This window comes from Prunus mume, linkage group LG2 (assembly GCF_029339155.1).
Source record: "Prunus mume cultivar Tortuosa linkage group LG2, ASM2933915v1, whole genome shotgun sequence".
NCBI classification, from domain to species: domain Eukaryota; kingdom Viridiplantae; phylum Streptophyta; class Magnoliopsida; order Rosales; family Rosaceae; genus Prunus; species Prunus mume.
Genome location: NC_142699.1, coordinates 1853111 through 1871825, shown reverse-complemented (window position 1 = coordinate 1871825; position 18715 = coordinate 1853111). Strand labels below are relative to the sequence as shown.

Genomic DNA, 18715 nt, shown 5'->3' with positions numbered 1-18715 from the left:
CCGGCCAGTTTTTAGGGTAGGTCCAAGAACAAAAGTGGTTCCAAATAGGGTGTTTTACCTAGGATAGGAGTCTTGAGCTGAGATGTTGAGATTTTCCGGCGAAGTGTTATCGCTTTAGGCACCACACGCTGCCGGCGAGTGGGCGGTGTGTGAGCAGCAGAGTGGGGACCACAGTCAGTCCTAGAATAATCTCCTAGTCCCCATGAGTACGTAGGATTTCGCGGATCTTAATTCGGATAACGTTTGAACCCCGAACGGATCTCGCCTAGCGTGTGATTTTCGGGTTCAATACGTTTGAACCGTTGGATCGCAGTCAATTTCAAGTATATTGATCTAGGTAATTTCAGGATCGTATAGCATTTGACGGATCATAAAATGGAGTTTGGATATTCCGAAATGTCGGCCTTGGAGCGAGTTTTAGTAAACAAACCGATTCTGGATCGAGGAACGAAGGAAAGAATTACGTGTGGCTTGATCCTCGATAAGGGTACATAGGCCCTACGATTATCAGCGCACCACGAGTTAGGGCTCGGGGTTTATATTCTTGTTTTGGTATTTTGGTATTTTCGACTTACAGTCACTAGGTGTCGATTTTAATCGAGATTCGGCCGGATTTTAAAGTAGAATTTGGGTCGGGTCGTTTCATTAGGGCTATTGGGTTTGAGGTTGGAGAGGTGCGCAGTTGGAGAGATTGAGGTGGGGCTGTGTGGGTAGGGAGGCGGATGAGGCTGGATGGGTAAGGTTGATATGTGGAGGATGCAGATGGGTTTATGAGATGGGGTGAGGGTGGTTGTTGTTGTGGCTGGTCAAAGGATGAGGAGGGACAATGGCTTGGGGAGGTTGATATGGAGGTGGGTTGGGTTTGTTCCTTCCAAGGGTATTTGCATGAGAGGAGAAATGTGTGTGTGGATGGGTTTGCTTTGGGTTGCTTTTCAATGTTGATTTCAAAAGAAATAAAGATGATCCTTTAATGAAATTTTTTTATTCCCAAAATACCAGCATTACTTTTTAAAAATGACACCACCACCACTATGCCACCACCGCCACTGCCACCTCCACCACCTCCTCAACCTTTACCATCACCTCCACCACTACTACCACCACATCGCCATCGTCACCACCACCTCATCCTCAACCTCCACCACCTCTACGATCACCATCACTACCACCACCCCCCACCTCCACCTTCACAACCACCATCTCCGCCATCTCCACCACCACCACTACCATAACCACCATCACCACCTTCACCTCCATCTCTTTCACCACCACCTCAACCATCACCACTACTACCACCACATGATTAACGCATAATACTTTCAACATCATGTTTATTTTAGTCATTATTTACAGTTACAATTGTTTTATATTAAAATTTACCAAACAGTTTTGACACTCTTTTTTGTACTAATTTGACACTGTTTTTGTACTAACAACACTTTAAAAATAGATGGCTGATTTTCCCACTCCTCTTTTATCCACTTACACTCCCTTTGTTAGAAATTGTATGTTCCCACTCCTCTTTTGTTTACTTACACTTCCTTTTTTGTTATAGTAAAAACTATTAAAAAATAAAAGAGAGTGTAAGAGGATAAAAAGAGAGTGGAAAAATAAAGCTACTTTACTTTACAGTAATTATTTTCAAAGTAGAACAGAAACAATTTTTTTATTTTTAAAAATGACAGCAATTCCAAATTGGCCTAAAACCTATGGTCCTAATATTTGGAGCATTCAGTCTAATAAGAAAATGTTTTACAAGATTGTAGCCCGGTAAGAAAAGTTTTTCTTTTAAAAAGTAGCTCGATAATACTGTCCCTCCAAAATATTGAACATAAAGCGCGGCGTTTCACGAAGAGTGGCCAAACGATGCGTTCTATCGTCTTATTACTATAGGTACCAGGCACCAAAACACGCTCATCTTCTTCGCGAGGCATACACCCGCCTCTGCAACACCAACCGTACCCGTCGCGTATGAACGGTGTACCGCTGCCGTAAAGGAGAGTCAACAATTCAAGAAGTCAACGCATACTCCAATTTCCGTATACGATACGTATTGGCATGTATCGAGCCCGTATAGTATCCGCATACGTATCGGCTACTCATCAGTAAGTTAAGTAGTTTCATTGCATTTCTGATTTTCGGGTTTCCAAGTTCTCTAATTTTCTGAAATTAGGGTTTTTCTCTGTCGTTCTATGAGATTGGGGCTTTGTGTTCCTTGCGGCTTTTAGGTTGAGTAGAGAAAGGGAAAGAGAGAGTGAGTGAGAGATAGAGGGAGAGAGTGATGGGTTTCGTAGGCTGATGTGGTGTTTCTGCTAGTTTTGCTGCAATACCAGTCTATTTTCTGTGGCAGCTGGCTCATGACTCTGTCTTGTTATCCTCTGTTTTTTCTTTTTAAGTTTCGTATTAGTACTTAAAATTTATGTACTGATATTGTGATAATAATTATGATCTGTCTGCTCTCAGCCTCTCACCTTTCTCGCCGTCACCTTTACTATAACCACTCTCTCTGTCAATGGCGGTGGACAAAGACAAGCTTCAGGAAGCCGCTCCCATTGCTCGTTTCCACAAGATTGTTCTCGGTTGGGACTATTACGGCCTCCTCACAGAGTTAACTGTAAATTCTCTTTCTCTCTTAGTCATATATATTTATATTATTGATTTTTATATTAAATTGATGCGTTTGAATTTTTTTTTGGGAACGAGAAGAAGAACGAGAAGAAGAATAAGAAGAAGAACAAGGGAGAGATAGATGACGGTTTAGGAATGGGAAAAGTGAAAGACACCTACAAAGATGTGGATGACTATATCTCTACTTATGAACCCCTTCTTTTTGAAGAAGTCAAAGCTCAGATTATTCAGAGCAAAGACGAGAATCAATGTATTCATTTTCTTTTGTCTTTCCCTTTTCTGTGTGGTTTCTGTGAGAATTCTGTTTATCACTCAATTTATGCTGGTTTTGAGTTTCAACAGTCTTAAACGTTTAGCCTGGGATTAGGTCTATTTTTTGTGAATTTACTCACTCTTAATTTGTTTCTGTATGGAACACTGCAGTACTAAACCCCAAGAGAAATTTTGTTGTGGCGTGCACTGAAGTTGATGGGTTTCACTTAGCAACTCTTACCTATGAGAAGAGTGACATGGATGACAAGGAAGCAATATCACAGAATGATCTTTTGCTTCTTTTGAAACCAAATGTAATCAAATTTCATCTGATTGTGTTTGATTGTCTGTTGTCTCTCTTGCATTTTGTCACATAGTGTTCCCAAAGCTGTACCATACTCTTTTGTTCCATTACTAGGAAAATATTTATGGGCTCAGTAATCTATTAGCGTAACAAATTTGGAATAATTTTGATTATGTACGGTTTTTCAAATTTGATTTCTGGAAAATGAATCTTGGGACACTTTTTTTATTGTTGGTGGAATATTGAGTGGTTGGGCTTGGTTATATAACAAGACATGGTTTATGGTGGGAATGATAGGTTTCAGTTTTGCACTGTAGGTTCCATTTACTGGAAAAAGACTCTTCATGTAAGACAATTAATAAATTTATATTAGGGTTCCTTACTCTTTTTGTGGAATTTGTTATTACAGCATCAAGACAAGGAAGAACTCCCAACAGTCTATGCTTTTGCATTGGTAGAAAGTCGTCAGGCGAGTTCTTTTAGGATTAGAATGTATTTGGCCGGAGAAGCCAAAAACTTGAAGACAGATGCAGTCGAAACTTGTCCAAGGTTGTTAAACTTAAAGTCATTGGTTACTTCTAGTATTGAAGGAGAGAGGTTTTTTGTCACTCGAAAGGTAATGCTTTTAGTAATTATGTACTTATCTTTTGCTGCATGATGTTTTTTCTTTTTGTACAGATCTCTTTCTGCTTATATAGATTGGAAAATATATGAGTACAGCTCTTGTAATGTGGATGACATGGTTTTTAAAATTGATATATATATATATATATTATATGGATGACAGCTCAATAGAAACTCACTATATATATAGTGAGCTTCTATTGAGGGACACCCTTGTAGGGCCCACCACACATTGTTTTTCAATGATCCGAACCTTTTAATTTTTAGCTATTCCCTCAAAGATCATATCTGCGAAAAATCACTTGAATATATATATAGGTGATTCTGTGCCTGAATGTTCTTTTAGGAGATCCTTATTTTTGTAAGTTGTTAAGCTGTTGGATTTAAATAAGAATCTTACAAGTTCAGAAAATTTCATGCCTTTTAGTTTTCCTACATTCACATTTTCCTTATTAAACAAAGAAGCCTTCATTTCTTTGGTTATTGGATTTGCGATTCTTGCACTATTTTGTCGATGACATATTTTAAATTAGGTCAAGCTCTATCAATAAGAGTTAATAAATCCTGCAACTGAATCTATGCAATTGCAATCTTCCATTATAAGTTGAATTTTACATGTCAAGCTCTAGTGGAGAGAAACCGACATGTAAGGGGTAGTGTTACAGCATCAAATAATTGTTGGTCCATATCTGAGCCGCTTAAGTTCCTGGGAATAGTGGTAAACAGACAGACTTTATTTGGAACTATTGAAACTGTCTGCTTTCTTGTTCTGGGTATTTGTTTCAGGCATTGATGTTCTCTTTTATTTAAAGACATAAATTTCTCTCGTTTAGTCCTCACATGGTTTTGGTGAATGTAATATATATTTCAGATTTGCAGTTTATCAACTATTGCTCGTGAATATGTAGCTCTATGGTCAATTGGCTCTCTGCCCTTTAAGGATATAATTCTTGGAGCTGCTGAGAAAAATATCGATTCAGAAGGCCAAGCCTGGAAAATTTCTAGGCCTCTGGAGGAATTTATAAAAGACAATCTTAATGAATCACAACAAAACGCCATACAAGTGAGTTGCTACTAAAGTTTTCCATGTATTCGTTGTTTTGCAGTTTTCTTTGTTGCTAACTTCTCATATATGATCCTGGCATGTTTTGGGCATTGTGTATGGAATTTGGTTATTTTGACCTTGTTAAAGATGTTTCTTGTGTATAGTAGTCTCGTAAAAACCCTTGAGATGTTTCAACTCTGTGTGTGTGTTTGTGTTTGGAGCTTTATCTCTGTTGAATTTCTGTAAAAGGATTTTGCTTCTTATATTAATGAAAGAGTATTAATGTTTGCTGCAGGCCGGTCTATCGCGTAAACCATTTATCCTGATACAGGTTCTCTTTATGTCTTTTTGACAATTATTTTAGATGCATATAATAATACAAGCTTGTTACTTCTTTCTATCTCACTGTTTCTTGATGAAGATTCCATCTTTCCAATTCAATATCTCTAACCTTGTCCTAGGCATAGTTGTGGTTGATTATTTTACGGCTATTTTGAAATCATGTTTAGATCAAATAGAGTATCAGTTTGCTTTAGTGAATAATGCAGTGAGTTTGATAATGATCGAGTAACTTGCTCTTCTGCCCAAACCAAGGAATTAATAAAGATTATAATTGAAGCTAATGGCAAAGTAAGAGCAAAGCCTGAGGGAACTTATGGATAGCAACTTGACTGTATGGTGCGGTTTCCTTGAGTATGTGACTTTTTGAGTAACATACATTAGTTGGCGAAATTAGTACTTATGGTTCGCCTATGCATTTTGTTCTAGTATTCCCAAATATCCTAAAACAACTCAAGAGAAGTTTGCACTATAGATTAGTGTGATAGCTATATTAGTGAGATTGCTTTATTCATTCAGTCTTTCTCTCCTTTGCCAAGGTGTGAGGACTAATTTGCTGTATGGCTGACAGAAGATTGCTAGCAATTTGGGCTTCATAAAGGCAAATTGCAGCTTACAATCTGAACTGAGGAGGGGTTTTTGGAGTTAGATCATTCCTTGCAGGCTCGTGACCCTTTCCCAACCATTGTAGCATGTGTATTGCCTAGGGCCTAAGGGCATGATTGAGTTGAGATTTTAGGCGGTACTCAATAAAATATAGCGTAATTTTTATTGCTAGAGTTGACACTAAATGGAATGTATAAACCAATGCTTCCATAGATTAGATCATGGTGTACAATTATAACTTCTATATCTGTCTATTTGCGTTGTCTCCTGGATAAAGAAAGAAAAAGAGTCAAAGAAGGCATCAATTAAAATAAAGATTTAGTTGACGACTCTTGTCAAATCCTGCAACAGAAAATAGAGGTAAAACCTAGCAAAACATATTGTGGACGCTACACGTTCCTTCTTGTAGTGAGATCTGCAAGTGCATTGATGTAGAGTGTAGAAGAATTTTGAAAGGTAAAGAAAAAGATGTAGAAGAAGTGGAAGAAGACTGAAGCAAAAGGATGGGGAGGAAGGGAGGGGGAAAAGTAGGGTCAATTTTATTCCTATAATCTCAATATACCTGCCAAAACTAATGTCCAACCACAATAAGGCAATTTTTTGTTTTTTTAAAAAAGGAAGGCATATTTATGTAGCAAGTCCAAAAATAATAAAAAGTCTCCAATTACAGTTCAAACAATAAAAGTAAATCATTCTGAAAAATTAAACAAACAAAGTCTAAATTCCCTCCTGTTCATAGGACTGAAATTGTAGAAATTGTATGAATTTGTCTGTTATAGTCCTGTTAGTCATATTTAATTATCTGAAGTTTATGGCTATTATGAAATTCAGATTGCCGTTCTGTCCTAAATAGCGTGGCCAGTTTGTAAGAAGGAAATATGGGGTAGTATGACCAAGTATCCCCTTTGTGTATTCATTGTGTCTGTGGATGTAGCGTATAGCCTGTCCTCTAAAGGTTTTATGCATGTTGTTATTGAGTTAAAGTTAATTTCTTGTGCTGGATATATACGTTGATGACAAAAATGTTTCTTTAATTCATGCTAGTCTGTTTTTTTTAACATTTTTTTTCTCTTAAATTAGCTTGCTTGTTGCTTATCTACATAATTTCATGGCTTCCTTGATGCTTTTGTTTATTATTTAATTGTATCTAAAGGAATAAGGAATAGAGCTATTATGAGGATAAGTTATCTACTTCATTTTCTTTCAATAAGTGTAAGATTGTGTTCTCATGTACTTATAGTATGTGGATGCTGATTTCAAGCTTCCATTTAGGGTCCTCCAGGGACAGGGAAGACACAAACTATCCTTGGGCTTCTTAGTGCCATTTTGCATGCAACACCAGCAAGAGTGCACTCCAGGTTAAAACTATCCCTCTTTCCAACGCTTGTAATAATTCTTGTCAACCATGTAAGAAAATCCTAGGAACTTGGAGAAAAGAAATTATGCCTAGGAATAGACTCTTTTTGTGGTTGTGAGACATGCAGAATTGGGTATCACCCATCTGTACTTTTTAAATCTCAATTTTCTTTAGCTTATATGTAGCTTCCTTCTTTTGCAGCAGTGGGTCACAAACCATAAAGCTTCGGCAAAAGTTAACTGTTCAGGAGAAGTATGTATTTACTGAATTCTTCTTTGCATATTTGATGATGATATTTGGAATTATCCGTTTATAATATATTATCTTGAATGGCTATCTTTATATATATTTTTCGTGCTGCTTTTTTGGTGAGAAAAGTTAGATTAATAATTTGTTGAGATTGAGTGAAAAGTACAATGATGTAGAACAGTAAGGGGAGGATTAAGAGGGATGTGTGTAAGTGAAAGCAGTCAAGACAGATACTGAAACAACTGAAATGGTCGAAGATAAAGGAAAATATAGATGAATTAGATTTCTAGAATCATTGTGGTAGGAACAAGAATCGCTCCTTATTAAAGAAAATAAGGCCTCAAACCTTAGAATTGTGAATTACTCGGAAGAAATGGATAATCTCGAAATATTGTTCATTGCCTCCAAATAACAAATTTACGTGCTGCGTATAGAGGTGTTACCTTCACTGACTTTGAAATAGTAAGCTGAGGCATAGAAAATGGGAAGGCTAGTCCTCATTATTTGAGATTTAAATATCCTATGTAACAATCGTACATCCAAATCATAGGTGCTAGCAATCTTTTCTGAAGAAATGTTGAGGTGTTTGGACTTTGATTCAACATCATAGCATTAATATGTAATGTTCCATGGGTTATAGTAGTATTTTGTACTTTTTCAGATTCCATCATTGGCGATTAGCATCTCCATGGCTTAGTGGTAGCAATCCTAGAGAGGAAATAATGCCTGTTAATGGTGATGATGGTTTTTTTCCGACCACTGGAAATGAGTTAGTAAGTGCAAGTCTTTGCATTAAATTATTGTAATCTGCAATAGCCCTGTGTGCTAACCATATGCAATTTGCAGAAACCAGAAGTAGTCAATTCTAGTCGTAAATACCGCGTACGTGTCCTTGTGTGTGCTCCTTCAAACTCTGCCCTGGATGAGATTGTGTTGCGTGTTCTGAACAGTGGTAAAATTCTCTTCTCTCTTACACTTCCCAGGCTCTTTCCACTAAATTATTCATGCTCCTGATCTTTGGTACACTGCTGGGTACATTTTCAGTTTCTTTGTAACGTTCTATGTTGATCAAAAATTCTCTTTTTAGCTTGATTACTGTGTAGGAAAAGCCGCGCTCATAGAAATTATCCTTATATAAATAATGGGCAAATCCTATTGAATATTCCAAGTTGCATAATTTTTATTCTGTCCAGACAAAGTATAATGCAATAGTAGTGTGTGGGAGTGTGCGCGCGTGCGTGTGCGTGCATGTGTGCACACTTAGATGTGAAAATATTCTAAACCTAAACAGGACTTGTTAACTTATTGTGTCCAAGTACATAAATCCAAACTGATTCAATCAGTCCCCTTCTATTGAGGAATCCCTCAAATAATATTATTTGAGGGACACCGTTTAGGGTCCCTTACAAATATTTTTTCAACGATCAAAACCATCTATTTTTTAAGTATACATTCATAGATCATCCTTGCAAAAAATTAGACAAATCGGAAACCGTTTCAATATCCAATTGTCCTACAAAATCAATGAACATGGTGATTCAAGAAAGTACTAAAATTTCAATAATTCAATTGAGTGGTCAAATGATATCGGATTCAAGTAATTTTTTTGTAGAGATGATCTTTGAATATCTACAAAATAGACGGTTTGGATTAGTAAAATACAATACGGATTGGGCCCTACAAAGGTGTCCCTCAAATAATTATTTGAGGGATCCCTCAATGGAAGCTCTCTGATATATATACATACATACAGTTATTCTCTCATTCGGATGTCTGCATGTTATTATCGTGTGGATGCCGTTGTAAACAGTGAGGAAAGCAGGGAGGGGCAATAGAAAATACATGGCGGCCGAACGATAATAACTTCTGGACGTCCGCTTAGGAGAATTTATGTATATTATATATACCAAACAAAACATAGTAAACATATTGATTTATTGTCATAAGAAAAAGATTTATAGATAAAAAAAATTTAGGCTGTTTAAGATTTTAGTTACCGTTGCTAATGTGCAAAATGGAGGCTGACCCAACCTGTTAAAATAATATGGGAAATATTAAGGGCATGACGCATAAACCATAGCAGATATTTTTGAAGCATGGCCTGCAAATTCGAGAACTTGAATGTCTGATTATAGGTACTTGGTGTTTGATTCTTCTCGCATTTGTATATGATCTTTTCTATTGGACATAGTTCTATTGATTCCATCCAAATATAATGGTTCTTTTTCTTTCTAAATCTGTTCTGGTTATTCTCAGGTGTGCGTGATGAAAGTGACCGTTCATATAATCCCAAAATTGTGCGGATTGGTCTTAAGGCTCATCATTCAGTCCAAGCAGTCTCCATGGATGAGATGGTGTGTATCTGGCATAAATGACACAACATTGAATTTCACTTTATAATTATTATCACCCTTTAACTGAGAGTACACATAAATGTGCCATAGAATGTGTACAAATTAAACAAAATCAAAAGTTGATAAAATGTTAGTTAGATCATCAACAGGCCTTGCCAATGTTTATCCACTGAATTTTGTTAGAAGATAATTCTAGAATCTACTCGACAAGAGACCTCTCTCTATAACTAGTGCTGAAATCTCAAGAGACTCTTTGCTTCTTTGGAACGCAATTGGCGATGACTGATCTGTCAAGACCAATAAACTGCTCGATTCTTGTCACTGCTATCTTTTCCAATATTTTTCCCCCTATTCTTCCTAATTGGTGTTTTCCATGGACTAATTTATGGATTTGAATGCAAGCTAGTGTTGTATTATAGCATTGGCAATTTGAAAACTTCTATTCCGTACAACTGGCTAGTTTGACATTATTCTCTACATGACCTTGAAAGAATCACAACCCATATGAATGAGATCAAGTGCCATAACGGTTTCCATTCATTGAAAGTGTAGAATCAAGTCCCTGTTGGGTGATTCATTAAAAAGTTCTTTTATAACCCAAAAACACTTTTACCTTTTTTCTACTAAGTGCTTCCAGAAGCAATTTTTGTTATCTGAAAGCCCTTGTAGCTCTTCTAATAGCACTGCCAAAAATTAACCTGTACACATGCAAAAGAGAAGGGTGCTTGAAGATTCAGTCTGAGGAAAATATTCAGACTGAAAGGTCTGAATAAAGCCTTTTCTGTCGTATTTAAAAGTCAGAGAACAGATTTTATGTTTGTTGCATCTGAATGTTCACTTTTCATGTAGAAAATCACTGTTTTGATAGTTATTAGATATCTACTATATGGTAATAATGATGAATCTCTATCTCTCATCTGTTATGGATGCCAGATTATAAAAATGATGCACCTAGTGGTAAAATCTGTGTTACTTCAACATGACCAGAAAGTTTTTTTAAATGTGTTACTTGAAGTTGATCAAAAGGAATCTGTTGCAGGTAGAACGAAAGAAAGGAAGCATGGGGGGTAGTAAAGACAGAGATGGAGGTGCTGATAGGTTTCGAGCAGAAATTTTGGAGGAGGCAGTTATTGTATGTTGCATTTGCATTTTGTTTTAACTGAAGGCTTACACATTAAATTTAATTTTTAATGGATGTATGATTGGCAGGTCTTTTCTACCCTTAGCTTTAGTGGTTCACCTCTTTTCAGTAAATACAATCGCGGTTTTGATGTAGTTATAATAGATGAAGCTGCACAAGCTGTAAGTTGTGCAATCCTTTATTCTTTTTTTGTTTTTTGTTTTTTTTTTGCTTTTTCACAATTTTTAGTTTGTAACAATTTCCTTACTTATATTTAGACTTTCTGTCCATGACCATGTAGAGCATGTTAACAATAATGGAGAGTATTAGAATTTTAGGGATTTTTTTGGTAAGATTCATTTGCAGCAATGCGTCCATTTGTAAATATGTTGGTGTCTGGATTATGGTTTTTTTAAATGTATTTTAGGAATCTTTAATTCCTAACTTTGTATATATTGTTGACCCAAGAAAAAAACTTGTATATACTGAAGCATACCTTAGAACTTGAAAGTCTTTAAATTTATTATTTATAATGTGTTTACATGGTCGCGCCGACAAATAAAAAACTTTCAAATTAAAAAGATAAAATAAAGAAGAAAAATGAAGGTGAGCTGTTTTTTAAAAGTAATGGAGCTAGCAATTACATCTTTTTGTTTATAAAAAAAAAAAGTTGCTTCCCCGTGGATTGGAGACCCTATGGATGGCTGCTCCATGGTGGCTAGTGATGGTGGCCATAGAGCTAGCCTCCTTTTTCTTTTTTGTTCTGAAAGTCTAGCGGGGTGGCATTTTAGTAATTAGCTGTCTGTTTAATTTTTAGTTGATTTGACATTGGAATTTTCAAGTCTTAAATTTGGAGGACCCCATATTTCAGGGAGCTTCAATTGAGAGATCCCTCAAATAACCTTATTTGAGGGACACCTTTGTAGGACTCACTCTGTATTGTAGTGTAATGATCCGAACTGTCAAGTTTTTAGGTCTTCGCTCAAAGCTCAAACCATAAACTATCTAATCAAATGAATTCATTTCAGCCTTTTTTGTCTTCTGGGAACCAGTATTCATGTATTTGTTTTACCACAATTAGTTGTCTATATGGTTTACGATTTGTCTAATATTTTTTAGGATTATGTATGAATGAAGAAATGAAAAATAGATGGTTTCGGATCATATGCAATGACGAGTGGACCCAAAAGGTGTCTCCAAATTTGTGTTCTTTGAGGATCTCTCAATAGAACAGGACTTATATATGTATTTGTATTGGGGATGAGGTTCTAATTGAGCCATTAAAATATAGAGGTCATCTGTAGTTGAAAGTTAGGTTGCCTGTGCTGGATGGCGTTCTAGTTCAGAATTAGGTTACCTGTGCTTGATGGGAGAATAGGTTGACAATCTTAGAGTTCAATCAGCAAGTGTTTCTTTAAACTGTTTGGATGGTGAGTGAAATATTTTGTGCGTAAATTTTATGTATATCTTTCAATTTTAACCAATTATATAACTACTCTGGTATCTCATAAAATAAAATAAGATAAAAATTTAACTACCATAGTTGAATAGGTGGTTTTCTTATTTGTTTTTTTTCTTTCCATGAAGTGCCTTTCCAAGACTACATATAAACTATAAATTAATTTCTCCACATATCTATGTTTGGTTTTGCATAGAAGGTAGTTGAGTTTCGTCATTTGGAATAAAAATTTGTTGACTTCATGTTATGTATTCTTTATATAGGTGGAACCAGCTATTCTTGTTCCATTGACAAATGGATGCAAACAAGTATTTCTGGTAAATTTCTGATGCAAGTAGTTTGTGTTACCACTATTTCTACTGTGCACCAGGTCTTGCACTTTAAAAAATATTTATGCTTCAAGTCATGATTAATTTTGAATCTTTTAACATTTAGATTGGTGACCCGGTTCAACTGCCAGCTACTGTAATTTCTCCAATTGCTGCTGAATTTGGGTAAACCACGATGATTATGATTTTTTTCTGTCATTTGATTGATTTGTAGGTCAAAACATCTGACTCTCTCTCTCTCTCTCTCTCTCTGTTTTCTGTTTGAAGGTATGGAATGAGTTTGTTCGAGAGATTTCAAAGGGCTGGTTATCCAGTGACCATGCTGAAGATGCAGTACCGAATGCATCCAGAGGTTAGATCAGAGACTTCCGTTGTTTATTTTTTCTTTTTCTGAAAATTGTTAGAATACAAAATAATTGATGCCCCATATTCTCTTATAACTTAAGGTTTTGGTCTGTGGTACACCAATAGAATTCATTATGGTACCAGAACAAATTGATCAGTTCATAATCATATCACTGTCATGTAAAATAGTTGTTGGGCCCATGTCTTAATTTCTTAAGCTTTTAAAAATGGTTTTAAACCAACAAAATCTAGATATATAAATTAAGTTAATGGTACTTTGGAATGTGGAACAATATCCTGTCAAACAACAACATGACACTGCATGAACAAGTAAGCCAATCCTAAGAAGTAGGATATGGTTACTACGAGGAAGCGGATATGGAATAATATACTTCTAAATTTGATATATAACTAGATTTACAAACTAGAATCAAGATTCATTTTATTTTTCACTCATATTGAAATGTTTTGGGAGAAGGCTGAAAATTATTTAACAACTCTGTTATTGACACATGTAAAATTAGGAAAACAAGTCTTGAACAATGGTACAGTTTGGGATTTTTGTTGTTATTGCCAAAGCTACTATAAATAATTAAAATTCATTTTATTTTTTCACTGATGTTGGAATGTTTAGAAGATTACAAAAATATCAAACAACTATCTGGTACTGACATATGTACAAGTAATTAGGAAAACCAGTCCCAAACAAAGAACCAGTTTGGGTGATTCTGTTGCTATTTCCATAGTTACTGTTCATAAGTGGCCAATCTGTAGCTTGAAAATTACTTGATATTATTTTGTTGAGTTTGTGCTAAGCACCCTGATCTGGTTTCTCTTTCTGGCTTTAATTTTCACAAGTATACATCAGAAAATGCCCTTGGGCTGATTTCCATAGTATAAGCACAAACATATCTCAATAAACATTACCAAACACACCAAAGATATTGGGCCATGTGATGCAGCAGGTAATGAGAAAAATTGATTATTTGGGGAACTATAGAGAGAAGAAGCTATGGTACATTCATGGAGGAAAATGTCGCTGATATCGGCAATTCATCTGTGGACATATCCGAAAGGAGGAATGCTTTTTCCCCCTGCCCCTGTATTGCTGATATCAGCGAATATCGGCTTGTTATTGCTGATTCCCAGATAAATCGTAGAAATAACTCGAAAACAAAAAGCATAAGGAGAAAATTTGTCTGAAGAAAGAGGGAGGAAAAGAAAATCCCTAAATCTCAACCAGAGTTGCAACCCCGATCTGGTTTACACAGTTGTTTCACAAAACTACACTTTTTCTGATGATGTCTTTGGAAAATTGACTTCATTAATGAGTTCATTAATGGAAGTATCTATCAGTTCTTCCAAAGTCACCCCAAATGTTGAAGTAGACGAAACTTTAACTGGATCGGAGGTTTTGGGTGACAGTAAGTTCTTAGTTGGCAGGAGTGGGATGACATGCCTGTTTCTTTTATCAGACTATACTCTGTGTGCTGATAACGTTTTGGTTGAACGGGGTTTGGTGTGGGTAAGAAGGTGAACAGTTTGAGTCAAAAGACTCCTTCAGAAGAGCATATCATTTTTTCACCTATGCTCTGACCAAGAAGAAAACATTTTAACTAATGCCTTATTTCATTAAATGGCAGAACCTCACGTTATAGGCAGAAATATAAATTACTCTTTACTCTTGTATGGTTGCAGTCATCAGTCATATCCGAATTGATGTTACAATTCTTACAACATATGAAACTGAATGTGACAGTAAGTAATAATCTAGTCTTGAATAAATACGACAGAAATATGTAAGTGAGCTTCCCCTGGGCCCCAAGCAATAACCATATTAATTATATTATCTGTAGTATTGTTTTGAGTTTGGACTCTTTCTATCTCTGTTTTATTTTGTTACGATTTTTTTCTTAAATTCACATTTTAAAAGTAAAATATGGTTCTGCTGCTGAGATTTCATAACCTAACGTATGGAAAAAAAATCCTGAGCAGATTAGGAGCTTTCCTTCTCGAGAGTTTTATTCAGAGTCATTGGAGGATGGTCCTAATATTAAAGAGCAGACAAAGCGTTCCTGGCATGACTATCGCTGCTTTGGACCCTTTTGCTTTTTTGACTTACATGAAGCGAAAGAATCGGAGGACTCAGGAAGTAAATCTAATGATGCTGAGGTAGAATTTGTCATGCTCTTGTACAATAAGTTGGTCAGTAAATATCCAGAGCTTAAATCAAGTCATCAGTTCGCGATTATATCACCCTATGCTGCACAAGTAAACCTCTTGAAAGAACGTTTCAAAAGTACTTTCGGAGTGCAGTCTGAGAAAGTAGTGGATATTACTACTGTTGATGGTTGCCAGGTAGGATGGCTTTTTCTTCTCATGCTTTTTTTGGGATACAGCATTCTAATTGTTGAAATACTAGACATTTGTTTTCTGTTTATAAGGTGATTTAACTTTTTCTTGTCAAAGGTTTTTTATGATTCCAAAGTTTTCAAGGTCCGTTTCTTTAATGGAATATAGAATATCTCATTTGGTGTTTGTTGTATAGAGTTGTTGACATGCAGGATATTGCTTGATTCTCATCATTATATTAAACTAGTGATATGAAGTTTTTCTCATTAGGAGGAGTAAAAACCATCAGTGGGAGCTGGTGTGAAACATAAAGAATTTTAGCATTTTGACAACTCTCTCTACTATTGAGCTTCTGGCAGTTTGCATATGAAGATATTTAATGTTTCTTTCAGGGACGTGAAAAGGATGTTGCAATATTTTCTTGTGTCAGGGCAAGCGAGAAAGGAGCCATTGGGTTTTTGGCTGATTTCCGGCGAATGAATGTTGGGATCACTAGAGCAAAATCTTCTATCTTGGTTCGTCATAATTTCAAGTTAAGAATGAAGTTTTATATACTGACTGATTTCATCTAATGTGCATTTTACGCATTGGCTTTTTTTGTATCAGGTAGTGGGATCTGCATCAACATTAAGGAAGGGTGACGAGCATTGGAATAACCTAGTGGAAAGTGCTGAAAAGAGAGACTCTGTATTTAAGGTGAATATTCTTGTTAAGAGTACAAAATCCCACATCAAACATTCTAAATTTCGCATCTCAATATGAAAAATCCTGGGCATCTTCAATATTATTAATTACAGTTTTGAGTCGGATACTCTAACATGATAAGAGAAGAAAAGTACAAAACAATGCTTCAACATGAGAACTTTAACTTGATTTCAAGAGACACAATTCATGCACATTTTAATACCAAAACGTATCACCCACATCCTACAATCTGGCCTGAACCTTTGGGTAGGCTCTGCTCCTAAAATCGGCATTCATTCTATTACGTTACTCTCAGTTCCGAAATCTGCCATCGTTCCACCAATGTATTGAATGAATTCTTTTTAATAATAGATCCAATCGCAACTTCGAATATGGAATTCAAAGGGACGATATGTTTGATTTAGGCCAACCGCATAGGAGGGTTCATTGTTGGTCAAGCATTCTAAACCATGCAATTTTTTATGAGCTTTTGGGTCTCCCCACTTTCTTTTTAGTTTCTCTTGACCTATTGCTAATTCTTTTGAGTTGGCAACTTATAGTAAGCCTGAGTCATTGTTATTACAATCTTCAGATTTCTTTTGTACTCTTAAGCAAGCAAGAGAAGTAAATTGGGGCTATAATCGTATACTATCGACTACAACATGGGTCTGTCAAGAATTTAACCGCAAGTCTACATCTCTCTCCCAATTTGTCTACTGCACAAAATTTCTTGTTTCAACTTTGTTTTTATCTTGATATGTCAAAGGCGTCTTTTAGGACAATTGCTTTCCAGCCAATACTTGACATATATTATTCATAAATTTGTGATTCAATCATATGACATCTTGTGGTGATTTGTATATTTCTAATGCAGGTTTCGAAGCCGTATGCTTCATTTTTCAGTGATGAGAATCTGGAATCCATGGCAATCAAGAAAGAATCCTCCATGGAGGAAGTTCAGAATGATGAGCTGGATAACGATCCAGGTTCCTACAATTTAGGGGATGCTGACCAAGCACAGGGAGATGACAATGACTATGGAGACGGAGACGGAGACGGGGAGGCAGACATGGGTGACGGCGGTGATGACTGAATTGTAATATGACTATTGAGTGTGGGACGTCGATGATTTTGGGAAGTTTGTTGTGTAGTTTTCACTACCATCAGCTGTTGAGATGCATAGACCCCAACTCACAATTCTTGTATATCAATTGAAACTAGCAACAACATTAATGTTCAATTTAGAGTCGGTCTATTTAATAAATGAATCCGATATCATTTATCTACTCAATTAAATTATTGAAATTTAAATACTTTCTTAAAGCACCATGTTCATTGATTTTGTTGGTCACAATTAGATGCCTTAATGATTTTCAATTTACATGAATTTTTGTGAGGGACACCCTTTAGGGTCCTTACGAATTTTTTTTAAACGATCCAAACCAGCTATTATTTAAGTCTACATTCATAGATTATCCTTGCAAAAAATTAGACAAATCGGAACTGTTTCGATATCCAATTGTGTCTTACAAAATCAATGAACACGGTGCTTCAAGAAAGTAATAAAATTTCAAAATTTTAATTGAATGGTCAAATGATATCGGATTCAAATGATTTTTTTAAGAGATGAACTTTGAATGAGTATCTATAAAATAGACGGTTTGAATTAGTGAAATACAATACAAAGTGGGTCCTACAAGGGTCTCTCGAAGCTCTCTGTATATATGTATATATTTGTTTTTTAATATTTTATTCATATTTTAATCAATTTAAAATTAAAAGAAGATAAATGTGGGATCCATAGTGTTATGTAGACAACTAACGGAGAGATGTGACGGAAAACTAATGATGGAACCACATTGTAGCAAATTTATAAGATCGGGGTATGTAATTAACTCTTTATATGTCTTTTCCTTTTTATTGGATTACATATTGGGTTAATTACAATTTAGTACCATGTAGTTACACACTTAAAACATATTAGTCCCTACCTTTTCAATTTTTACAATAACATACTCCAGTCTTTTAAATTTGTTACAATAGTTAATTACAATTTAATACCTTGTGGTTACACCCTTAAGACATGTTAGTCCTTATTTTCTCAATTTTAACAATCATTAGTCCATATCTTCTCAATTTTAACAATCACATACCCCAGTCTTTTAAATTTGTTACAATATGATTCCATTGTTACAGTTTTCGTCAGATCTCTCTGTTAGTTGCTTACGTGGCACTGTGGGTCCTACATTTTTAAATTGATTAAAATATAAATAAAATATTAAAACAAACAAAAAAAATTAAAAAAGTTAAAAATATATATATATATCTCTCTCTGCAAGTTCAAAAACCAACAAATTGGAAAAATATCAAGCTCCAACACTCATAGAGCTTCCTCTTCTCTTAAAGTCCTTCAACTTTTTGATAATCCTTTAAATTCTTCTAGGGTTAGATCTTAACTGGGTTTTGTTTGTTGTTGTTCGGGGGTTGGAGTTTGTGGGTGGTGGTAATTGGGAAATGAGGGGAGAAGAAATCGGATAAAGGAAGAGGGCAGGAAGAGAGAGAGAGAGAGAGAGAGTGAGTGAGTGAGTCAGTGTGTGTTTTATTTTGTAAATATTTCATATTTTATTCATATTTAAAAAAAATTAAAATGTGGGCTTATAGTGCCACG

General features: G+C 35.6%; 1 protein-coding gene across 8 annotated transcripts; it reads left to right on the top strand.

The window, feature by feature from the left end:
• Positions 1 to 1861: 1861 nt before the first annotated feature.
• MAA3 (P-loop containing nucleoside triphosphate hydrolases superfamily protein) lies at positions 1862 to 17373 on the top strand. 8 transcript variants are annotated; one of them, XR_001677216.2, is made up of 21 exons: positions 1862 to 2105; positions 2464 to 2614; positions 2707 to 2878; positions 3052 to 3194; positions 3594 to 3800; positions 4680 to 4871; positions 5149 to 5184; positions 7071 to 7156; positions 7357 to 7407; positions 8066 to 8177; positions 8251 to 8356; positions 9661 to 9758; positions 10798 to 10890; positions 10968 to 11060; positions 12601 to 12654; positions 12773 to 12831; positions 12934 to 13018; positions 15007 to 15369; positions 15756 to 15878; positions 15974 to 16059; positions 16922 to 17373. XR_001677216.2 is itself a non-coding variant. In XM_008220595.3 (21 exons), the coding sequence occupies exons 2-21, from the start codon at positions 2513 to 2515 to the stop codon at positions 17138 to 17140; spliced, it is 2484 nt and encodes an 827-aa protein (XP_008218817.2). In that variant the 5' UTR covers positions 1862 to 2105; positions 2464 to 2512; the 3' UTR covers positions 17141 to 17373. The 8 variants fall into 8 exon arrangements, 5 of the variants coding, with proteins under 5 accessions (XP_008218817.2, XP_088901611.1, XP_088901612.1 ...); XM_008220595.3 differs by having other exon boundaries at positions 15970 to 16059; XM_008220596.3 differs by having other exon boundaries at positions 1964 to 2105; positions 7360 to 7407; positions 15970 to 16059.
• The last annotated feature ends 1342 nt before the right edge of the window (positions 17374 to 18715 follow it).